At 37.5% G+C, this 24,581-nt stretch overlaps 1 protein-coding gene across 1 annotated transcript in view; it reads right to left on the bottom strand.

Moving 5' to 3' along the window:
• The window catches only part of BTRC (beta-transducin repeat containing E3 ubiquitin protein ligase), a 185,620-nt gene that overhangs the window by 34,645 nt on the left and 126,394 nt on the right, over window positions 1-24,581 (bottom strand). Inside the window, exon 4 of the mRNA XM_007470457.1 lies at window positions 2,501-2,610. Coding sequence (XP_007470519.1) covers window positions 2,501-2,610 — 110 coding nt within the window. The remainder of the gene's footprint in view (window positions 1-2,500; window positions 2,611-24,581) is intronic.

Raw genomic sequence — 24,581 nt, 5'->3', positions numbered from 1 at the left:
AATATCATGAGTCACTTGGGAAATGCAAGTTAAAATCACAAGACACGACTACACAGTTATTAAAATGGCTAAAATTAAAAAGACTGACCATACTAGGTAGTGGCAACAACGATGAGCAACTGGGTCTTCCATACATTGCTGCCAGTAATGTTTAATAGCACAACCATTTTACAAAACAGGCTGACAGTTTCTTATGAAGTTATATATCTATTTACCATATGACCCAGGAATTTCACTCCTAGGTGTTTCCCCCTTCCCAATGGAAAAAAAAAATTTCCACACAAAAACTTGTACATGAATGTTCATAGCTGCTTCATAATAGTCCCAAACTGAAAGAATCCTAATGCCCATCAAGAGTTTAACTGATAAACAAATTGTGATATATCTGTACAAAGGAATAGTACTCAGCAATAAAAGAACAAACTACAGATACACAAAATGACAAGGATGAATCTCAAAAACATGCTGAATGAAAGAAGCCAGGCACAAAAAGAATATATACTTTATGATTCTACTTATATAAAACTCTAGGAATAACAAACCTAATTTATAGTGATAAAAACAGAACAGTGGTTGCCTGGGGCTGGATATGGGGATGGGATTGACTGGGTAAGGGCACCAGTGAAGTTTTGGGGGTAATGAAAATGCTCTATATGTTGACTGTTACACAGGTATATACATTTGCCAAAATTCATCGAACTGGATACTTAAAATGGGTGTATTTTATTGTATGTAAATTATAGCTTAATAAAATAGATTTTAAGAACTTCTAAGGATAGCATATTCCTAAGGATAAATGCCACTGTAATATTAATTTCATTCATAACTAAGATATTATATTTGTAAAGAACTCTGGAGATAAAGGTCTTTGTTATCAAGCCTCTTCCCTCTACCCTTCTCCCTTACGGATTTTCTACTAATGTCTAAAGTAAATGCAGCAAAATTTCACTTTGGGAATCTCAGAAAATCCACAGGGGTACAGTGAAAAAGTTCAAGTATTAAAAAATCAAAAGGTTGTATATTAGAGTGTATGGAAGTGACGGTAATGGTTACTTGTGGCAGTAGAATTGATCTGGCTTTCCCAGCAAAAGCCTGATGACTCAACCACTACTGTTCAAATGTCTAGGAAAGCTGACAAACAAACTCAGTTTAATGGTAACACTAACTTTCTGCCACCCCTGCACATCTCCTGTTCTGCTTTTCTGTTTACAATGAACAGTTATCTCCAAAAGAAAGAAAGGAAGAAGCCGTCAGGTGACACACACACAAAATGAAAGGACTTAAGTATTTATATGACTGTCCTCAGCTTAGTCCTCAAAGGCCAAGGGTTAACATTTGCTTCCCTGAAAATATATTAAAGCATCACTTTCAAAATTACCATGAATTTCTCTGAAGCTGCTGCCTGGGCCAGGAGGGAAAAATATATACTTGCAGACACCAACTAGCCTAACCACCACCACGGAAACGTTAAGTGTGCTGACTTTGCTAACCGTACATACTGTGTGTAGGCTGGAGATACAGCATGGACTGGCTGAACTTGATGGTAAGATGACAGACGTTTCTAGTTTGCATGTAAACCCTGCGTTAATCACAAGGAAGGGTATGTTAAGTAGAGAAAGGAAAATGTTCCAGATATAGGACAACATTTGGAATTGGGGGTGCAAGGACTAGATACAGAGCATAATATTGATGACTAGAGAGATGCAAATGATATTTAAGAATTCTGTTTGGCCTTAAGAAGGACTCTGAGGAAAGACTCTGGCATTGAAACCCATGGGGGGCAGGGGGAAAGGGATATAATGATTACGATGATGAATGAATGTAAGAATAAAATGGGTAAAAGTTGTGCTCGGGATAAGGCTGCAGCCTAAGAGGGATAGGACAAGAATTCTGACTAAGGCTGGAACTTCAGTGTTATCAATCAACCAACAACCATTTTTTTAAAAAAAAGTTTAAATTTTATTACTTTACACTTAAAACATAAAGTACAGAATGCCATAAATAACAGGGAAGAAAAAGATAAAATTACAAATCACTCAAACACAAAGACTGAGGAAAGATAAATTTCGGGTTGGGGTAGCAGGTTGATGGTGTAGATCAGGAGCTGACAATGGTGGTGGTTGAAGAGCCTGATTTGCCCGTGGCGGGGTGGGGATTTCCTGCAGGAGCTAGTGCAGGTTCTCCCTGGAGGGGTGGTGAATTTTGACCTGGCTCTGGGTCTCCTGCAGGAGCAGTAGCGGGTTCTCCCTGCCCAGGGGGTGAATCATCATCTGGGGCTGGGTCTCCTGCTGGAGCTTCAGACTCTGCCTCGGTGGACTCCAGGTCCTACAGCTGACTCAAGGGAAGGTTGACACGGTGCTCCATGTTGGAGCCGGATGTGCTAATAAGCTCCCTGTGAGCCCAGGACAGGATCCTGGGGAGTAGCCTGGGTGGTGTTCGGGGCCAAGGCCTTTCCTGTTCACCTCTGGGCCCTGGTTCTGATGAACCCTCAGTGGCCAACGGGAGCCTGCACTGGCCCTCCCTGGCAGTGTGGTGCACCGGCCCCTCACTTGGGCAGATGAATTGGATGTCCCCATCAAGCAGCTCCTCGCCAGTCTCTGGGGTGGGGCTCTGCAATGACAGTGACCAGCAGCTGGCCTGGCCCGGAGGTATCAGAGCCCTGACTGGCCAGTATCTTATCACTGCTTCTTCTGCCCATTTGACCTTCTGCTCCCAGATCAGGCACAGACCTGTGTCTGCTACGATATGCACTAAGGAGAAAGGATATACATCTAGAGGGCTTGTGATAAACCTCAGGTAGAAGGGCACTGCCTGGGCTCTCTACATCCAGCCCAGCCAGCTTTGACCTGGGGTGTGGACATAATTGGCCCATCAGACTTCTAACCCCTCATCAGCCTGCTCTTGCTTGAGGGAGACCGATCCCACATAAACCCCCACCTTCACACACACAGGGAGGGGACACAGGGCTACCAGGGTGGGATCAGAGTGATGTCTTGGCCTGAGCTGGCCTGCCCTGGGCCTCCCTGTGTTACATTTTTTAAAAAAAAATTTTATTGGGTTATAGTTGATTTACAATGCTGTGTTAGTTTCAGGTGTACAGCAAAGTGAATCTGTTATACATATATCCACTCTTTTTTAGATTCTTTCCCCATATAGGCCATTACAGAGTATTGAGTAGAGTTCCCTGTGCTATATAGTAGGTCCTTATTAGTTGTCTATTTTATATATAGTAGTATGTATGTGTCAATCCCAATCTTCCAATTTATCCCTCCCCCCTTACCCGTGGTAACCATAATTTTAACAACCATTTATTGAGTGACTAGTGTGTGCTAGGCATTCTTCTAGGTGCTAGGGAAACTGGTGAACAGGTAGACAAAGTTTCTTTCTCTGGTGAGGAGTAGAGGGAGAATATGTAATAAATATTTTAATTTCAGAAACCAGTAAGTATTGTGAAGAAAACAAAATAAGGTAACAAAAAGCAGGAAGTGAATAGTACAACCTACTCTAACTGAGGTGGTTATGAAATGACGCTGAAGCAGGTAACATTTGAGCTGAGATCTGAAAGATGAGAGTCAAGCCTTGTGAAGATCTGGGGGAAAAGCCTCCCAGACAGAAGGAAGAACAAGTCAAAGGTATGTTCAAGTGAAAGAAAGAAAGGTGACTGGTATGGGTGGGGCAAACTGAATGAGGGGGAAAGTGGTGAGAAACAAGGTTAGTAAGGTGATGCAGGGTCAGATCATGTAAGGCCTTCTGGGTCACAGTAAGAAGTCTGGATTTCTTGTTAAGTGTAAAGGAGAGTCCCTGGAGGTTTAGAGATAGTTAAATATGGCATCATCTAATTTATGCTTTAGAAATACTTATACTAGGTACCACACAGAGAAAAGGGAGTGGGGGGCATCTGGGGCAGTGGGGAGGGGATAACAAGGGCAAGTTGAAAGAGCAGAGGAAGGAAGGCCAATTAGAGCTGATAAAATAATCCAGGCAAGAAGTGATCATGGCTAAGGTTAGAAGAGGTAGATTAGGAAGTGCTTAGAAGAAAGGTATTTTACCCTCACAAGAGAGGAAGGAGGAGAAAAGCCCTGTTGAGAATTATAAATCTAGGTTATAATACACATTTATTTCAGTATAGTGATTTACTTCTTCAGTAGGACTGATCTTTCAAATATTTAATCTGGTACATTAACCTGGATAGGGATAAAACCAGGGTTCTTGCTCCTTGTGGCCAGGAGAAACAAGGTAAAACATTCAAGATTTTTGCATGGGAAAGAGGAGGAGTTTTTAGGTCTATACTATTCTCTGTTGGTTATTGCCAGGCTTCAGCTAAATAAGAATACAAAAACTTTGATTTCAAAGTGTTTTCCTACTGCTTTCTCTTGATTTCTTTGTAAAAATATCTCTTAAAAAAAAAGTCAGGCTTCCCTGGTGGCGCAGTGGTTGAGAGTCCGCCTGCCGATGCAGGGGACAAGGGTTCGTGCCCCGGTCCGGGAAGATCCCACATGCTGCGGAGCGGGTGGGCCCGTGAGCCATGGCCGCTGAGCCTGCGCGTCTGGAGCCTGTGCTCCGCAACGGGAGACGCCACAACAGTGAGAGGCCTGTATACCGCAAAAAAAAAAAAAAAAAAAAAAAAAAAGTCAACATTGTCTTTGTTAAATTAAGAGGAAATGATATTGTCTACATTTTGATTAGGACTGAAAGAAATAAGTAAGCACACCTAAGGATGGAGATGGTGATAGCAGGGAGATCCAGAACAGCTCTAGAACTTACAAAGAGCTAGGGTAGAAAAGAAAAAGGGACCCAGAAGGTTCAATAGAGTCCACTGGCACTTAAGCATCTTTTAACAAGTGAGTTTCAAGAGAAAGTGAAAGAATTTGGCCATAAATTGAACATGCAGAGTAAAAGGTAATGAATGCTCAAAAGTGGAACCATAACTTTTAACATTTTCCAGTTTTCTGTTTTTAAAAAATCTCTATAACTTTCAGTGACCAAAGAAGTAGTCCCTTATCTTTGGGGGAGCGCCTCAGGTAAGAGGGCAAGTGAAAAGAAAATGGTGGCTGCATGTATAGAACAGGACAAACATTTCAACAGGAGTAAGCATCACATTTCTCAGTGGGATTATTGTATTAATATTTTAACAGCTTCTACTAAATATGATTATATATTAGGTGAACTCATAAATATGTCAGATCTGATTAGTGAACGTGGAAGACAGGAAGGGGCAGACTTGTCAGCAGAAGGAAAGTTCACATGAATTTGACTGGTTTCTAATACCCAACAAGAAAAAGCTTGCAATCACTCCAATTCTTTTAAATAAAACTTACCAGGAAATGAACTCACAAATGCCCAGGTATAAATGATTATTTAAAGACTGGACACTTGGCAATCTTTTTTTTCTATTTACTAATTATAGGAAAAGCCATATAAAAAAATTCACCAAAATCACAACAAAGCCATTTTTATTACTTCCGGATTTTTGAGGGATAGGATAGTCACTTAACATATTTAGGTTTCAAATTGAGGCTCTTGTTTCTGTAGTGGGTTCCCTCATGCAATTTCATAGCTTCCAGGGTGATAGGTTCTTTTGTTCTCAACCAAGAAGCTCACAGCAGTTTAATTTACTGCTGCATTATGATAGCTACTAACCACGCACACCTCCAAGGCTGGTAAACGCACTGATGTAGACAGTGCCACCTTAAAAGGATTTTTGGATGGGTCTTAGTGATGGGGGGAAAAGAAGGACATAATGTTTAATTATAAGAAATGACTGAAATAGGCACAGACATACCCCGGGTGCCTCTGCACTGCAGCAAGCTCTAAACTTGTTATCGTTAATGGTTTAAATTTCACTGTGCTAATCATTTCAGGACACAAGCCTTTCTTGATAATCTAATGAATTATTCCAACATCCTTCAGCAAAAAAAAAAAAAAATCCTCCATGACAGCACTAATTACAGGACGTTTTCCCAGTGCTTATGTAAAATATGACAGAGCAGCAGCTTAGGGAATTGCAGAAAACTGCTTCTAATTTCCACTGAGAAACTGACAAACATCTCTCTTTCATCTCTCCCAGCTCTCAAGTAAGATTTAACTTTCTCATTTAGTTAATTACCGAGTGAGGATCATCATTTCCCCGGATCGGAGCGGCATAGAGCCTTTATCGTGTTAACTTGTGAACTTGATCGATGGCTGCTGCTAAAACTTAATAACTTCACCCCCTGGCAAATTGTAAGATAAATATAATAGGAGAAACTCTGACAGTAAAAACCTGCCAGAAATGAGCGCTGTGTTTATGTTTCTTTGCAGGCAGCAAAAAAACAACCGACAGCTTATTACTGGTTGCGTGTTACTTATATTTAAAAGACTCCAGGCAGTTAACTTTCTACTACTGTTAAGACTTTGCTCACAAGATGGGGAAAAATGAGGAAAAGCACCAGTGATGCAGACTTGGGGAAATGGGGGAAGAAGGAAAAAAAAACAGGAAGAAGGGCAAAGCAAGGGAATATATTGTGTAAAATCTTTCAAAATGTCATGTTTATCATATAAAATGTCCAACCAGCACAAACAGGCATAAGATGCTTAAAAAGAAAAAATTCTGGACTTCTAAGACACTGTATGAACTATACCTAGGAGCAAAGCAAGAGAATTTCACTCACTCAAATTTTTTCAAGACTGTAAGTCCATGCCTGCAGAATCCAATTAACTGCAGAATTCCTAGATCTCTTTTCAAAAACCCCTGCAGCTAGAAAATCATTTACTAACTACACCATTTAACCCTTTCTGAAACAAGTACACTATAGCTAGGAAATGCATAACTTTGTGTAGAACATTTCATCTAGTCTTACATTCACCTTCCACACCTAAGCTAGCCAACGGCGAAGGAAACAGTCTGGAATTTTTTTCTTTTGGTCAAACTTGAATCTGAACTTGGAATTTTAACGTTTAACTGCAAGCGAATTGGTACCATGGCCTAGTACAGTATGAATTTTAAGCCTTTTATAACCAACAGTAGCAAAGACAATAGACAAGGTATAACAAATAATAGAATGGCTGCTCACCAGTGTCGGTCCCCTCTATCCCCCAAAACAAAACAAATCTCTATATAAACTGCTAAGTCTGTTAAACTGACCACCCTCATAGTATAGTAATATTACAAACAACAAAATATGAACTAAATTTTGGGAAAGGTAGAGGAAGGCAGAAAAGGTCTTGCAGGACTTAGAGTTTAAGCCTAACTTGTGAGACTGTTTTTAACATCCATTATCTGCTATGTTTGCGCCAACAGCTGAAGGCTTCATGTTGCAATCAAGGGGCCACCATTTTGAAAGTTGAAAGGATGTGGAAAACTGAATATCAAAATGGCAAATCAGGGCCTTCCGTGGTGGCGTAGTGGTTGAGAGTCTGCCGGCCGATGCAGGGGACACGGGTTCGTGCCCTGGTCTGGGAAGATCCCACATGCCGCGGTGCGACTGGGCCCGTGAGCCATGGCCACTGAGCCTGCGCGTCCGGACCCTGTGCTCCGCAACGGGAGAGGCCACAACAGTGAGAGGCCCGCGTACCGCAAAAAACAAGCAAAAAAAATGGCAAATAAAGTTCATATTCACTAGAGGATCAAATTTGATTCCTCATTTTTTTTGGTTTTCTTTCTTTAAATCAGGATTATTGGGGTCAAGCAAAGAAAGATCAATTGATTTAAAAAAAAACGTCATTTATAATAGACAAACTTTAGAAAATATGAAAAATACAGAAACACAAAGAACATAAAAATTGCCCATAATTTCCACCATCAACAAATAAACAGTGTTCACATTTTGGTGAATATATATCTTTCTGGTCTAAAAAAAATTATTAGTCAATTATTTGATATGTGGGAAAGTGTTTCTGTGTCATCTAGAGAATTCTCTGTCTATAACATCAAATTAATCAGAGCAGGCAAAATTTATCTCCTTTGCTGAACACCTCAGAGAAGTCAAGATCTGATCCTATAGGATACAGAATTATAAGTGATTGTGAGTGTGGAAAGGAGGGGAGAGAAGAGGAGGAAGAGTCAGAGAGAGGAAGGAAGGAGTGAGTAAGGGGAAGAGCGGGAAGAAAGGGAAGGGAGGCAGGGAGAAAGGAGAGAGCAAGGAGGAGAGGAGAGGTGAGAAGGGAGAGGAATGAAAGTGACTGAAGATGGGGAACAGGAGAGAGTGGGTAGGAGAGAGACGGGAAAAAGATGGGAAGGATAGCATGGATAGGAAGAAATGGCAAAGGGAAAAGAGATGAGGGGCAAGGAAATAGATGGAGGGAGATATGGAGGGAGAGAGTAGGGATGAGGTGGAGAGAGATGAGGGGGAAAGGAATAAATATAACCAAATGCAAAAGGGACCTAACATTACCAAGCTCACCTACCCCAAGAAAAGCAATATGCCTGTTGGATGAAAAGGTCCTCTCCCATACAGCAAACATCAAGAGGGAGAGGGGATGAAAAACTACTTTTCTAAACCACTACTTAATGTTTCGGGCAGAGTAATAAAGTTTAATTGTCTGGAATCTTGTTGCTCTTTCTGTAAACTTCCTCAGATAGAGGTTGCTCATCTGGATGTTAAATAATATTAATATTACCAAAATAAAATTTCTGTGATGGAGAAAGTTTTAACTAAGACACTTCTCCCTCACATCCTCCCTTAATGTTAGCATCAGAAAGCTAAGTTCTACCAATAAATAACAGGGAATGATAGAGGCACTGGCTGCCAGAGGAAAACACAGAGACACACTTAAAACGCAATTAAAAAGGAGAGAGAGGCATGGACATATATACACTACCAAATGTAAAATAGATAGCTAGTGGGAAGCAGCGGCATAGCACAGGGAGATCAGTTCGGTGCTTTGTGACCGCCTGGAGGGGTGGGATAGGGAGGGTGGGAGGGAGGGAGACGCAAGAGGGAAGAGATATGGGGGAGAGCGGGAAGAAAGGGAAGGGAGGCAGGGAGAAAGGAGAGAGCAAGGAGGAGAGGAGAGGTGAGAAGGGAGAGGAATGAAAGTGACTGAAGATGGGGAACAGGAGAGAGTGGGTAGGAGAGAGACGGGAAAAAGATGGGAAGGATAGCATGGATAGGAAGAAATGGCAAAGGGAAAAGAGATGAGGGGCAAGGAAATAGATGGAGGGAGATATGGAGGGAGAGAGTAGGGATGAGGTGGAGAGAGATGAGGGGGAAAGGAATAAATATAACCAAATGCAAAAGGGACCTAACATTACCAAGCTCACCTACCCCAAGAAAAGCAATATGCCTGTTGGATGAAAAGGTCCTCTCCCATACAGCAAACATCAAGAGGGAGAGGGGATGAAAAACTACTTTTCTAAACCACTACTTAATGTTTCGGGCAGAGTAATAAAGTTTAATTGTCTGGAATCTTGTTGCTCTTTCTGTAAACTTCCTCAGATAGAGGTTGCTCATCTGGATGTTAAATAATATTAATATTACCAAAATAAAATTTCTGTGATGGAGAAAGTTTTAACTAAGACACTTCTCCCTCACATCCTCCCTTAATGTTAGCATCAGAAAGCTAAGTTCTACCAATAAATAACAGGGAATGATAGAGGCACTGGCTGCCAGAGGAAAACACAGAGACACACTTAAAACGCAATTAAAAAGGAGAGAGAGGCATGGACATATATACACTACCAAATGTAAAATAGATAGCTAGTGGGAAGCAGCGGCATAGCACAGGGAGATCAGTTCGGTGCTTTGTGACCGCCTGGAGGGGTGGGATAGGGAGGGTGGGAGGGAGGGAGACGCAAGAGGGAAGAGATATGGGGATATATGTATAGCTGATTCACTTTGTTATAAAGCAGAAACTAACACACCATTGTAAAGCAATTATACCCCAATAAAGATGTTAAAAAAAAAAAAAGGACATGGGAAAAAATATAGTCAGTTTTAAATAAAGAAGAAAAAACTACCCCCCTCCTCTTTGTGTTCTAATCCTTACATTTTTTGGTCCAATAAAAGGTCTCAATGACTTGGTAAAACTTGCTCCTGAAGAAAGCCTTTGAGAAGCTATATCTAAAACCTGGATTAGGAAAATACAAGGTTTTTTGGGTTAGGATCTCAAGAAGCCAACTCTTTCTAGAAGAAATTTGACTCTTTCCAAATGCTTGTTAATGCATGTTAAATGCAGCAAGAAATAATCCTATGAGGCAGCAGCACAGGCCTCTCTTAGCTGCAGTGAATGAAGTAAATGACTTGTAACTTCTGGAAGTCTTGGTTATCTGCAGGTAAAACTTTAATAACCCTTGGAGCATCAAGGGACAAAAGACATTTCTCTCTGGAATACATGGGTAATTGTCTTCTTAATTTATCCAGGAAAAGCTTAGTTTAGATGCAGCATCTGTTTTTTTTTAGCAGAGGTGATCAAAATAACTTGCTCAAATTCACGTAGTTAGTAGAGTTCAGACTAAATTTCAAAATGCAGTTGTTACAAGTGTACAGTTTTTCTAAAATGAAATTCTGGACCTTTGGCTTTCTAATAACAATGAAGCTCCAAGTCAATGACTAAGACTAAATACAGAACACTAGGACTATTTTGTATGAAAGGATAAAGACATTTTCTATAGCCAAAAGAAGTTTACATGAACACCAAGACCACTAGTGCTACACCGAAGACAGTTCAAATGTCTTTCTGAAGGAGTTCATGTTTATGTAATAGAATATCGTAAAAAAAATAATACCATGATTTTGCACTGATTCTATCCGAGCACTACCATGTGTTCTTGGCTAAGTTACTTAACCTCTCTGTGCCTCAAATACCTCACCTGTAAAATGGTGATTCTCACAGTACTTAATTGGAAGGGTTAATGTTAGGATATAAATAATACATATGAAAAAGCATTTAGAACAGTACCCAGCACGTAGTAAGGGCATTAGCTCTCATTATGCTTTTAACTAGAGAGCACTGCAATGTACATAGTTGCTGATTTTTATTAGCTTAATAACTTTATTAAATACAATCTTCTTCACTTTTACAATAATATATGCCCAGCAACCTTCACTTTCAAACTAGATTTTAAACTCTGAAGGACAGAGATCGACATAAGCCATTTAGATATATACCATAACTATATAGATATGTAGCAGCAGCTCAAAAATATCAGGTAAATTGAAATTTCAATCCAAGCTAATGTAAGGAGTGGATATTGCTTTTGGGGAGTAGTGGTAAATTGCTTTGTGGTTATAAACATATTTGGAGTCCCCTTCTCGTACCAACAAGGATGCTACTATCACTACATTGATGCTTGTCCCTAAGTACTCTAACTTAATAACCTTTAATCCACTGTTTTCTAAGATTAGTTTCAACATTTTAATGTAATAAAATATATAAAATATTACTATGTAGAAATTTAAGGATGAGGGTAAAACTGAACTAATGATGAGTGACATTTAACAACTGGTGAAGACAGGAAAGAGCAAAAGGAAGACATTGAAATATGCTTTATGATGTGAAATAAAAGACATTTGAACATCAATTATTTTTCATTTTCAATCTTTCCGAGCAACTGCCAAAACATATTCCCATAACACTCAAATTTAGTGAGGGGGGCTTCCCTGGTGGCGCAGTGGTTGAGAGTCCGCCTGCCAATGCAGGGGACACGGGTTCGTGCCCCGGTCGGGGAAGATCCCACATGCTGCGGAGCGGCTGGGCCCGTGAGCCATGGCCACTGAGCCTGCGCGTCCGGAGCCTGTGCTCCGCAACGGGAGAGGCCACAACAGTGAGAGGCCCACGTACCGCAAAAAAAAAAAAAAATTTAGTGAGGGAAGAACCATAAAGAAATTATTAGAATGCTAATAAGATTCTCAATACAGTACCCTAATTTTGAAAATCCACTTTACTGATTTCTACAGTAAATACAGGATGATTCCTACATCCTGTAGGGTACAGAGTACATTTTGCTTCCTTCAGACTTTGTACTTCATTTTAGTAATCAGCAAAGACAGCTAGGGCAGAAGTCAGACTGAAATTCCAGCTGTCATCAGCATCCACCCTTCTTTTTCTCAAAAATTAGCAGAAAAATGATTACTTTGTGATTTTGTCTGAAGGTTATTTACATTTCCCCCACATGGGCACTATTTTTATGGGGTTTCGTGGGCCAGAGACTGCAGATTTTTGGTGTTTTGGAGGAAATACTGAATCTTGGGTGTCACAAAAATTTTCTTTTTCAAAATGGGACAAACCCCCACCAGGGATTCTGTGTGTGTTTGTTGGGAGTGAAGGTGGGATGAGAAAATGAAAATCAGGAAGATAGTTAATTCCATACTGTTTATGTGCTTAATTTAGAAATAGGACTTGTATCTTTTCTTTGCAGAACTTGGCTTTTCTTAAAGGATGAAATAGTTTCTATAAAGACATTTCCTCCTTTACTACCCAACTTTTTAGTTCACCTGGGTGTGGCTTAAGCTCACATGGAGCACTATAAATATGAAATGCAAGGGTAACAACTTTTTCCAATGAAGTTTTCCTATGTGCCAAATGTTTTGCAGTTACTCTATTTCCATTTTCTGTTTAAGGAATAAACAGAGGCTTTGGAAATTTGATGCTTTGGAAACAAACCATTATGAAAAATTTTCTTATAGTTGATTCACATGTGAACAGCCCCACAGCAAAAGTAAGACAGCATGATGGCCTAGTCCCATCACTTATTAGCTATGTGATCTTAGATAAGTCTCTACTGTTTGAGATCTCATCTGTAAAATGAGTGGGTGGATGGAATAATCTCAGGCTCAGTCTGGCTTTTATATTTTAAGTTTATGGTTCAGTTCCATGGTAAATTAAAATAGAGCTGAGGGAATACATTAAAAAAGAATCATTCTTCACATTTTCTTACTAAAAACTAACATATTAGAGTTTAAGTACACATCTCAAGTAAAAAGAAATATTTTTCATAATAGTATTTGGACAGGCAATATATTCCAAAATCCCAAGAATAAGTCAAACTTTTCTGCAACAACTGAGTTTTTAATGCAAAGAAATGTTATCATTCTGAGTGTGATGGGTACACAGGTAACATTATTATTCTCTTAGTTTTCTACATGCTAAAATATTCCATAATTAAGAATTTAAAACTTTATGGTGTTAACCTTTCTCAGGGCTGACTCGAGGACCTGAAGACCTAATGATGCCTTGAGGTTTTGTGTCTCAATGTGCCTCATTTCTTTCATAATTTACTCTCATTTCCCCACCCACCTTCTCCATAGTTCCCAGTATTTAAGGGAAGGTTTTCAAGAAAACTGTCAATAAATAAATGTATCTCTATTAAAAATTCCTTTATTTTGCATGGAGATAAAATATTGTATTAATTTAATATACCAACTTTTCTTATTTAGGGCCAAATCAAAGTAGCAGGGCTACATGAAGAGTCTGCAAATAGATATGAAAAACCTACTGGGATCCTCTTAATGCTTCATCAAGGTTCTGCTGTTCTCGGCCAGTTTAATTTTCAGCATGATAGCCCATAGCCTGCTGTATCTTAGAGACCTTTTTCTGTCAATTCCAAAGGCCATCAAGTGTCCTCAAGGCCAAGGTGATACATCAGCTACTGTATTAAATAAAGATATATGAAAAAGAACTGGGCCTCAATTTCCATTTGAAAGATTAAATTTCACTGGAAGTTACAAACATAATTTGTGGCACCATCTGCCATGGTGATAGCATTTTTCAATAGTGAGCAATCTAATGGGCCTACATTGTAAATAAATAAAGCTGGAAGAGTAAGTAGGCTGATAGCAGAATGGACATGGACTAAGTAGCAGTGACTATGTTGGGTAGGGTTGGGAAGAAGACAGAATCAAGACATTTGGGAGGATATATTCCTAGGGATAATAGCAAGGAGCCTGGGCTCCTTGTAGGTGAAGTAAAAGGAATTGTGATTTTAGAGGCAGTACTACATAGTACCAGACAAGCCTAGGTTCAAGCCCCATGTCTGCAATGTACAAACTATGTAGGCTTGCGCAAGCCAGTTACCCTCCTTAAGCCTCAAATTTCTTCACACGCAAAGGGGAATAATACCACATATTTCCCAGGGTTGTTAAAAGAAACAACAGGAGATTATGTACAAAATGCTAAGCACAGGGTCTGGCACATAAATGCCTAATAAAGGTAGTTGTTTTCATTTGCTAGTATGTAGAAACCATCAGAGCAATTCGGCCTGTATCAGGACCTGCCCACCAAACTCTGAAAGTAGTTTTAACTGAAACTCCATACAAAATTCCCCAGAAAGGGGAATTATGAATTGGAATATTTTAAAATATGCTAACTTGTCTAGCCACCATTAGCTGATGTGATTGGGGATAGAATTGTGAAGAAAAAAAGAAAATTTAAGATGTGATTAGACTGTAAGAGAAGCTCAGCAGAGCCAGGCTCAAAGGCTCTGGGTGAAATCAGAGGAAACTACAACTTCGGGAATTTTTGTGTGTACTGGGTTATCTCATTTAAACAAATATATTGATTGAGGACTTCCTATGTGCCAATACTATATTAGGCGATGCAAAGGTCACATAGATGGTAAATACTGATAAGCTGATTCTAAAATTTATATGAGAATACAAATGGCCAAGAATAACCAAGGTAATATTGAAGAATAACAACAAAGCTAGAGGGCTTACTATCAGAGTTCAAGATTTGACAAAGACCTATACATATATGGTCATGTAATTTATGACAAAGAAAACAATGCAGTATAGTGGGAAATACATGTTTTAATAAATGGTGCTAGGTCAACCGAATATCACATTTTTTTAAAAAAAGCACTCTCACCTCTACCTAACACCACACACAAAAATCAAATGGAGTGCAGATCTAAACGTTAAAGGTAAAAAACAATAAAAATTTTAGAAAAAAACATAAGAGAATATCTTCATGACACTGGAGTAGGCATAGATTTCTTAGGTAGAACTATGTGAGGCAAAGACTGATAAATTGGACTATATTAAAATTAAGAACCTCTGTTCATCAATAGACATCATTTTAAAAGTGCAAAGGCAAAGAGTAGGAGAAAATATTCGTAACACATGTATCAAAGGACTTATATCCAGAATTCATAAAGAACTCCTACAAATCATTAGGAAAAATATATAAAACACAATAGAAAAATGGGCAAAAGACTTAACAGGCACTTCACATCTAAGTGGTCAATCAACACATAAAGAAACGCTCAATTTTAAGTGTTAAGGGAAAGTTAAATTTAAAAACACATGACAACAATGTGAATATACTTAACACTATTGAACTGCACACTTTAAAAATGGTTAAGATAGTAAATTTTATGTTATATAAATTTTTTTTTACCACAATTAAGAAAACACACAAAAACCCACAATGGGATACTGCTACACACCACCAGAATGCTTCAATGAAAAAGCCAGACAACAAGTGTTGTGTAGTGAGGAAAAGGAACAATGTAACTCTCATTAACTGCTGGAAAGAGTATAAATTGGTACCACTGTCAGGACATTCTAATTCCCCTCCTAGTTACATACATAATAGAATATGTGTATTCACTGTAAATATATACCGAAAAAATTTTGTAGTTATCAAAATCTGAAAGCAACCCAAATGTTCATCTACAGTAAAGTGGATACATAAATTTGGTATATTTACATAATGAAATACTACACATCATTGAGAATAAACAAATTACAGGTATATGCAATAATATGACTTTCAAAAAACTAGGTTGAGTGAAATAAGTCAAACAGTACAGAATGTATACTGTATGATTCCATTTATACAAAGTTCAAAACCAGGCAAAACTAACACATGATGTTAGCAGAGAGGATAACGGCTACCCTTGGGAGGGGAATGACAAAGAGGGCAGGAGTGGGTTTCTGGTCAGGTTCTTTTCCTTTCCTTTGTTTAAAAAAAAAAAAAATCTTGCTGGTGGTTACTCAGATGTGTTGTTCACTTTGTGAAAATTCACTGAGCCAAACTCAGGGTCTCCTGAATACTGTATTAGGAACACATTATTATATTCATAAAAAGAGAAATAAGGGTGAATAAAGTCCTGTTTGGTTACAGATACATAGTCCTAACCCTTATTTTCTGATATAAATGAAACAGGGAGTTCTATAAAAAAGATTTAAATTTTGCCATGGCACAGCCTTAGCCTCTATCTTCACTTACGACGCTTTGGCCACATACAGGTAACTGTTCCCATATGCCACTACTCTGAACAAGGTTAGAGCTCCCTCTAGCACTTTTAACTAAGGAAACATCACAGGACTTTACAGAGCTGACACAGTTTGGTGCTGCCCACGGTTAAATGCAATATGGCGATTTTTATTTTTAATTTGCTTTAATTGTTGCTATGATATGAATAATTAATAGGCTGCCTAAGCCAGTTTTGTGAAGTTCACAATACAAAAAGCCAGGAGAGAAATAATCTACTTAGAAAAGAGGCTTAAAAATGGTTATAACTGCTATAATATTACAGAATTCAGAACATTTATTCATGATTTGTGGCAACATTATGTCTCACCAACAAAGAAGCATGTTACCAAGCACTTCCTACTAAAAATTCTTCTGAGCTTCATCAATTTTTCTCTTCATGGCTTCATACCTATATACTGTACCTATAGTACCATACAAGAGCAAAGTAGGTCAGTGTTAGGAGAACCTTGCTCTTCCGTGGAGGAGAAGAGGAAGGTTTGGCTGTCCATCCATTCTAAAACAAGTATTTATTAGCATTAAATAACCCTCTGGACAATAGCGACCTATTCAAATTAGCCTGTATTCTTTGCCCATGCTTGTAAACTCCCTTCTCCACTGACACCTTAACCAATGGAAATTATGTTATCAGTGCTTCCACTTAGCAATGTCTGTTTCACATTTGGATATGCCAGAAAGTATAATTTAGTTATAATGTTGCAATCCTACACATTTCAGGCAGCATTTGAGCAGTCTCTAAAAGTTCAATGATTATAATACACACTATCTGAGAATGCAGCCAGAAATAAAAGAGGCTTCGTTTTTCATTGTTGGGTTTCAAATCTTCCCCTCTCTGAAAGAAACACTGCTTTTCCACACTCTTGTTAAAATACAAATATAAAACCAGCTAATTAATAAGTCCCTTGAATCAAGGAGAATGAAAAAGAAGAGAATATAAAGAACCACCTTAAAAAATAAATTCATTTTAGCTAAGACTATTATGTGTTCTTCATTATTCTGCATTCTAAAGAAACATTTTTTGAACTATTATAAGGAACAAACATTTCCTATCAACCTTTTCTTAGCACACAGATCCCTCAAAAAGTATGTCCACAATTATAGGAAACTTTAACAATTTCCAAGGGAAATCTATATACTGTACCTATAGTACCATACAAGAGCAAAGTAGGTCAGTGTTAGGAGAACCTTGCTCTTCCGTGGAGGAGAAGAGGAAGGTTTGGCTGTCCATCCATTCTAAAACAAGTATTTATTAGCATTAAATAACCCTCTGGACAATAGCGACCTATTCAAATTAGCCTGTATTCTTTGCCCATGCTTGTAAACTCCCTTCTCCACTGACACCTTAACCAATGGAAATTATGTTATCAGTGCTTCCACTTAGCAATGTCTGTTTCACATTTGGATATGCCAGAAAGTATAATTTAGTTATAATGTTGCAATCCTACACATTTCAGGCAGCATTTGAGCAGTCTCTAAAAGTTCAATGATTATAATACACACTATCTGAGAATGCAGCCAGAAATAAAAGAGGCTTCGTTTTTCATTGTTGGGTTTCAAATCTTCCCCTCTCTGAAAGAAACACTGCTTTTCCACACTCTTGTTAAAATACAAATATAAAACCAGCTAATTAATAAGTCCCTTGAATCAAGGAGAATGAAAAAGAAGAGAATATAAAGAACCACCTTAAAAAATAAATTCATTTTAGCTAAGACTATTATGTGTTCTTCATTATTCTGCATTCTAAAGAAACATTTTTTGAACTATTATAAGGAACAAACATTTCCTATCAACCTTTTCTTAGCACACAGATCCCTCAAAAAGTATGTCCACAATTATAGGAAACTTTAACAATTTCCAAGGGAAATTTTTTTTTTTTAGCATTCTAAATGGAGATTAATACAAGTCAGGATGACTTCCTCTCTCTCTCTCATGCTCTGGTGACACACAAGCACCACTCTGCCAAAGACAGTACGGCATGGACATTAGTACTGGATCGTTCCTGCACATACCACAAAGCCATAATGCCAAGTTACCAATTAGTTTGGTTTTGCATTATGTCTGCTGGTCACATTAACACAGCCACATTCATTCCAAGGGCAGCTCAAACTAGGGGTGAAATATTATCTGAAAACAGTTATTCATTGAGCTACTGAGAGCTTCAATCATTTGTGTTTTTCCTGAGACAGGATCCACTACTTGCTTCTCTTTTAATTCACCTAGTATCTGCTGGGAGCCATATATCATGAACTAGAACAAGAATGACAGATCTAAATTAACACAACAGAAAAGCTATTTGATGCTGCCTCTTGGTTTCTCCACTCTCTTTTGTGGCATCCAAAGCCTTCAGAATCCTGGCATTAATTAAGCAACAGTTTTATTACACACAATCAAAGCCTGAAAAGAAAAGCCTAACAGACAGTAAGAGGAGATTATAAGGTTCAATTAACAGTTTTACTTTTTTGTGGTTGCTAATTGAGGTATTTTTAATTTTTATCATCTCATATAGAATGCTGAAAAGGAAAATATTAATAGTGTAAGAGGAGAACACAAACCTAAAATGTATTACTGTAACATGATTTTATATAACCAATTTGCATACTTCTGTGTTTTCCAAATCATGGCTATTTGTTAATAAATTGTTAACACTAAATAGGCACCATAGAGAACTTTTTAGATAATCCCCTCACATTTGCTACATCTGCCCTAATTTCTATGTACTAAAATTCACAAAACACAATGATTGAAAGCACATGGCCATGGGGTCAGACAGTCTGGGTTCAAATTCTAGTTCTGCAACATACCTTGGGCAAATTGCTTGATATCTCTGAGTTCTGGTTAATCTATATATAAAATGGGGTTGTATGCTTAATGAGATTGTTGTGGGAATTTAAGTGAGAATGTATATAAAACCCTTAACCCTTAGTGTCTGGCACATTGTAAACATTCAATAAATAATGGTGCACAAATGCTGTAAAATTTGATGACACAATCTCTGGATTTTAATACTTTAAACAATATATATCAGACTCAACAAATATAATTTGAGAATCTACCTTCTGCAAGTGAAAATCAGTCCTGTTCAGACTCTACAATGAAGGCAATTTACTTTTACATATAATTTGCCTTTTATAGGTAACTTTTACCACACATTTTCAATTGAGGGAGAAAAGAGGGAGTAAAAAATAGTCTAAATCTCAAAATTTGAAGTTTTAAGAGCACTAAATAATAGCATTAAGTGGAAACCAACAGCAACCTAAACAGCTGAGTAAAAAATTAGTTATATAAGCAAACTATTATATATAGAATTGGATAAACAACAAGGTCCTACTGTATAGCACAGGGAACTGTATTCAATATCTTGTGATAAACCATAATGGAAAAGAATATGAAAAAGAATGTATATTTATGTCTAACTGAAACACTTTGCTATACAGCAGAAATTAACACAAAATAGTAAATCAACTATACTTCAATAAATTAAAAATATAAGTTATATAAAACTCTCACTTAGAATCTACTCTTACTGCATGTTCTCATGTTATAATGTTGAGATAGTGGCTCCTATAGTGTCCCAGGCTAGAAGTATTCAAGTTTACATTACTCAGTACTCAAACCTTTGAAAAGCATCCCATATCCTTTTATCACTGCAAATGGAATCTACTATAATCTATAATGTGATGTTTGATATTCCCTATCAAAATGTAAAATATAAAAAGTAGTTGTATTTCTTGGACTTATATTCAGAACCCACCTCTTCTCCTTAAGTATTACCTAGAGGACAAAAAGAAAACTCCTTCAACCGATCAATTTTAAAGTCAAAAATGACATTATACTAATCCTACCCCCCTTCCCCCCAAAAAAACCCCAAACCAAAACAAAACACCACACATATTAAGATTCAAGGAAACTGATTTTAAGTTTCCTAATTAAACCATCAGGTTTTAAGTACTCCAATTACAAGAATAAGAAAAAATACACAAACTGGAAATGAACCTCACACACAGATGTAAATAAAGCCACTCTTTAGGTTGCCCATTAATCCACAAGTGGCATATTCATCTTATTTACAGTATTATACCCCCTGCCATGATATTCCATTACAGAGTCACGCTACACACTCCATAGTTAACACTGTAGGAACCATCTCTTTTTAAACATGGTTTTCTCTCTGTATTTCCCTTTAGGCTTGCTCCAAAGTTTTTTGTTTTTTGTTTTTTTAATCTTTATAATTAAATTTCTTATGCTATTAGATATTTCAAGAAAATGTGGCTAAAGTTAAAGAAGTGATGTCTGAGGTATAAAGCATAATTAAATGTATGGTCATTCTTCTAGAAATACTTAAAAATTTCTGTTTGTCATGGTCTTAGTGCTCCATGTGACCAAGTGCTCCTTACATATATTTATATGTCAACTGTAAATATCAAAAACTTCTATTCTTTCCATTAGAGAATATCCAGGGAGATTTTACACACACACACACACACACACACACACACACACACACACACACACACACCACAGAATAATATTCATGTTTATTTGCTTTTTGTTTTCATTTGCTTTTGATCAACCTGTTTCTTAATTACTCACTCCTGTCCCAATCCTCCTCTTTCCTGTCTGAAACAGGGGATTCAAGGTCCATCTATTAATTCTGATACCCTCATCATGTCTTTACAATCACCAAACTATCTAAAGCATGCATACTTACAAAAAATATTTACTAAAGTGTAATCAGACAGAGCCTGGGCTTTGAAGCCCTAAGGGACATTTTTTTGTTTTAACTGATAAAACTAATTACCAAGTTTAACCAGGAAAAATAAGTTTTTGGTATAAAAGGACTGCCAATATATGCTTACACTGTAAATCCTGATATAGCAATTCAAATGAGATTTGTATTCCAAAACAATTTCTAAAACAATTACTAAGGTAAGGTTACCACCTTGAACGAACTGTACTGGACTCATACTAAGGTGTTACCATACTCATAATAAGTCCAATGACATGAGGTCATCTTCAGTCCTTTAAAGATCTATGTTTACAAGGTAGGTGATTATTATTGAGTAAGCATTTAAAATTGCATAGAATTATTGACTAGGTAACCCAGAGTATTTAACTCTGTTAGTTAAATTTTCTGGAAACAGTCTTGCCACAGTTCAGGCAGAACAAGATATTTTACAAGCAGTAAGGGGTGGGGGGATGGGGGAGATGAAGAAACAATATTTGCTAGATGTCAAATGTTCTATATAAATCAAATGTTGAAAAGCTATAGGTGCTTTGTAGTGTGAGGCCAAGTATAACAGAAGAGATACACAGGGCCTCCAAATACTACTTAAAAATCAACCGTATGTAGTAGAGCAAGGACTCTGAAGTCAGAGAGATGACTCAAAACTCTACAGCTTAGATATGTGAAAAGTTTTAATTTCTCTAAGCTTCAGGTTCCTATCCCTATCTGTAAAATAGGGATAGTATCATCCATCTCATCAGGTTGAAACAGACAACACAGCTAGCACAAAAGTGCCTAAACACAGGGGCTTAATAAATATTAACATATATTCTCTCTCTCCTCCTCAAACTTTTGAGTAGTAAAAAATAAATATCTTCCATCCTGAAGTTACAAGAGAAAGAAAATGGACCTTTAAAAATTCCTTGTATAGGAATATACCCCAAACTAATAATTGAGGAGGATGAGGAACTTAGAAAAGATTATCACAGTCTCAGAGATAAAACTGTTTCCATACATAAGAACTTTAAATAAGGGTGTGTTAGGTGAGCTCCAAAGGACTAGACTAATGAAAATTTCTCTGAAGTGAACCCTACTGATGAGATTTTGGATTAGTAGAATTTAAGGTGACTTGGCAACTCTAGTTCTGTTAGGAAATTAAAAGGGAGTTTCTTGGTCATTCAGCCAGTTAGACATTTCTGTTATTACTATTATAAACAAACAAAAAAGATGCCCTCAAAAAAAGAAACATCTATTTTAACACTCATCTTAAGAAACAAATCTAACAACAAGAACAAATATTGGCAAGATAATTAAGTCAGATGGAATTCCAGAATCATAGGAAAATGGAAAAACACAGTTTTATTTTTGTAGAAACTTGGTATAGAGAACATTTAAATTCATAGCTCGTTTGCCTTACAAGAAGCTGAACTCACGACACAAGAATAAAATTTTACATGTATGAATCCTGAGCTCATGGGTACTGAAAGGTTCAAAAGGAGAGCTCAGGTTTCACAAGCTTTGTAAGTGATCTATTTATACCATATGACTAAGAACATACTTATTTATGGAGAGCTTATGAGCCCAGGCTTCTGGAACTGTCACTAAGACAGAAGAGAACGAAAAGCCACAAAAATCCATAAAAGCAGTAAGACTAAAAATCTCTTCCAGATTAAGAAATGCAGAAAAGTTATCACGCAAAATTCTAACAAGTGGGCTTTAAAATATTAATATGCACAGTAGCACCATTCTCTTATAGAGTGTAGGGGGGAAGTCCTAGAGACTATTTAGTATTAAGTCACTGATCTTAAAATACTGATACATTTAAATCTTAATGAATATTTTCAGGAAAAGCTATTAGTCAAAAAACAAAACAAAACAAAAAATCAGGTTTCTGACAGAACTGCAAGAGCTATACTAAATATTTTTAGAGGGGAAAGGAAGGTAGGGAGATAGGTACTAGGAGGAAGTGAAGGGCCTTTGTTTTATGAGTTCTGCAGAGAAGTAGAATATCAGGGACTTATATTCTGCAAATACAGTATCTTAGGGCTGCAATAAAGAACTTCCATTAGTTATATATATTATTTTAAAAGTCCTATTAACTATGATGAGAAAAGATTAGCTTACACCTAACCTGAATATTTCATACTATACTTTAGGCTCTTTCCTGTTAATTCTATACTCAGATGGGTACCCGATAAACTGGCTTTTATGTATTAATACTTTAAATAAGTGCCTAAGATAACTGTTAATATTAAGAAAACAAATTTATTTTATATGTCTTTGGAAGATATCTGGATTCATCTACATAGCCTATATCACTTGCTTTTACAGTAAGCCACTAAACTTAAGATATAAACTCTAAAATACTGCAAATCCTGGTGGCTTCATATACCTTCCCATAGACAAAGCCTGTCAAAGGTGGCCAAGAAAACAGGCACTGATTTGGTAGAGAAAATTTGGCTCATTAATGTCTTTCACAGCCTAATACCATATTTTCCAATATTTCAGGGATGATTAACATGGTTACAATTTTAGTATAACTGAGCTTTAAGTGGATGAACCAGCCCTTAGCCTCAGCTACTGCATAGATTTTCCCCCCTCTTCCTCCTATAAACACCATTTATTGATAGTCAATTCTCAAAATAACACAGTCCCCCACATACAGAAGTCAATGGCATAGGGAAAAAAAAACAAATAGTGAATTTCCTAATAAACAGAATCAGGAAAGGAACATAACTTAAATATGCCATAGCTTACTGCCTGCATTAGGGTCCTCTTTTGAATAATTCAAAGTGACAGAAGTCCTCCAAACCAGAAAACTCGCATGCTTGCAAGGAAAACTCTATATTGGAGGGGTGGGGTGGTAGGAGGCTGAGAAGGCAGACCTTTTAAAATTTTAATTTCTCTGGTTACCTGATTTTTAAAAAATCAAAGGTTAAAACCCAGAGTGCAATGCCAAAGAAACTGTAAAGTTCTAAATGACCCTTGATAGAATTACCGTCTACAGATCATTAATACATCAACCATATTTGTGACAACACTTCGGAAAGTAGGTAGTATTTCTTTCTTTCAATTGAAGTAAAATTGGCATATAACACTATATTAGTTTCAAGTGTATAGGCAGTACTTCTTAAAGTCTGTAAACCAGCTCTAGAGTGGAAACAAAATGCCTGTATACAGCAACAAAAGTATGATGTGAAACCCAAAGATTTTTCTTTTTCATTCCCTTTTAAGGAACTGTGCCTGGCATTGTGCAGCTGTGGTGTTGCCTTCATCACTCCCAACATTTCCAGTCTTGCTAATTAAAAGGTTGATCACAGAACAATGCTCTTCTCATTAATTTCAGTGTTCCGATTGGGCAGGATCCCTGCTTACCCCACCTGATCTTTTCACACTGCTGAAGTTAATGTGACAGGAGCCCGAAGATGGATTACCTGCTACCATATTGCCCATCGCCTCCAATCAGGAGCTATCTGTGTAAACTGATTGTTCTAATTTGCTCTCATTATTTTTACAATATCAGGAGAAAATAACGCACACAGCTCACTGTCAAAGCCATGAAAATCAGCCATTAGTTAAACCCAGACACTGAGTGGCTTTATTAGAGGCACTGCAGTTTATCGATGTAGCTCCAGTCAAACAAGGCAGCATTTGCTTCAGTAAA

Source organism: Lipotes vexillifer, unplaced genomic scaffold (genome assembly GCF_000442215.2).
Source record: "Lipotes vexillifer unplaced genomic scaffold, Lipotes_vexillifer_v1.1 scaffold916, whole genome shotgun sequence".
NCBI lineage: Eukaryota > Metazoa > Chordata > Mammalia > Artiodactyla > Lipotidae > Lipotes > Lipotes vexillifer.
Note: the sequence above shows the minus strand (reverse complement) of the source record. Positions and strands in the feature narration are given on the sequence as shown.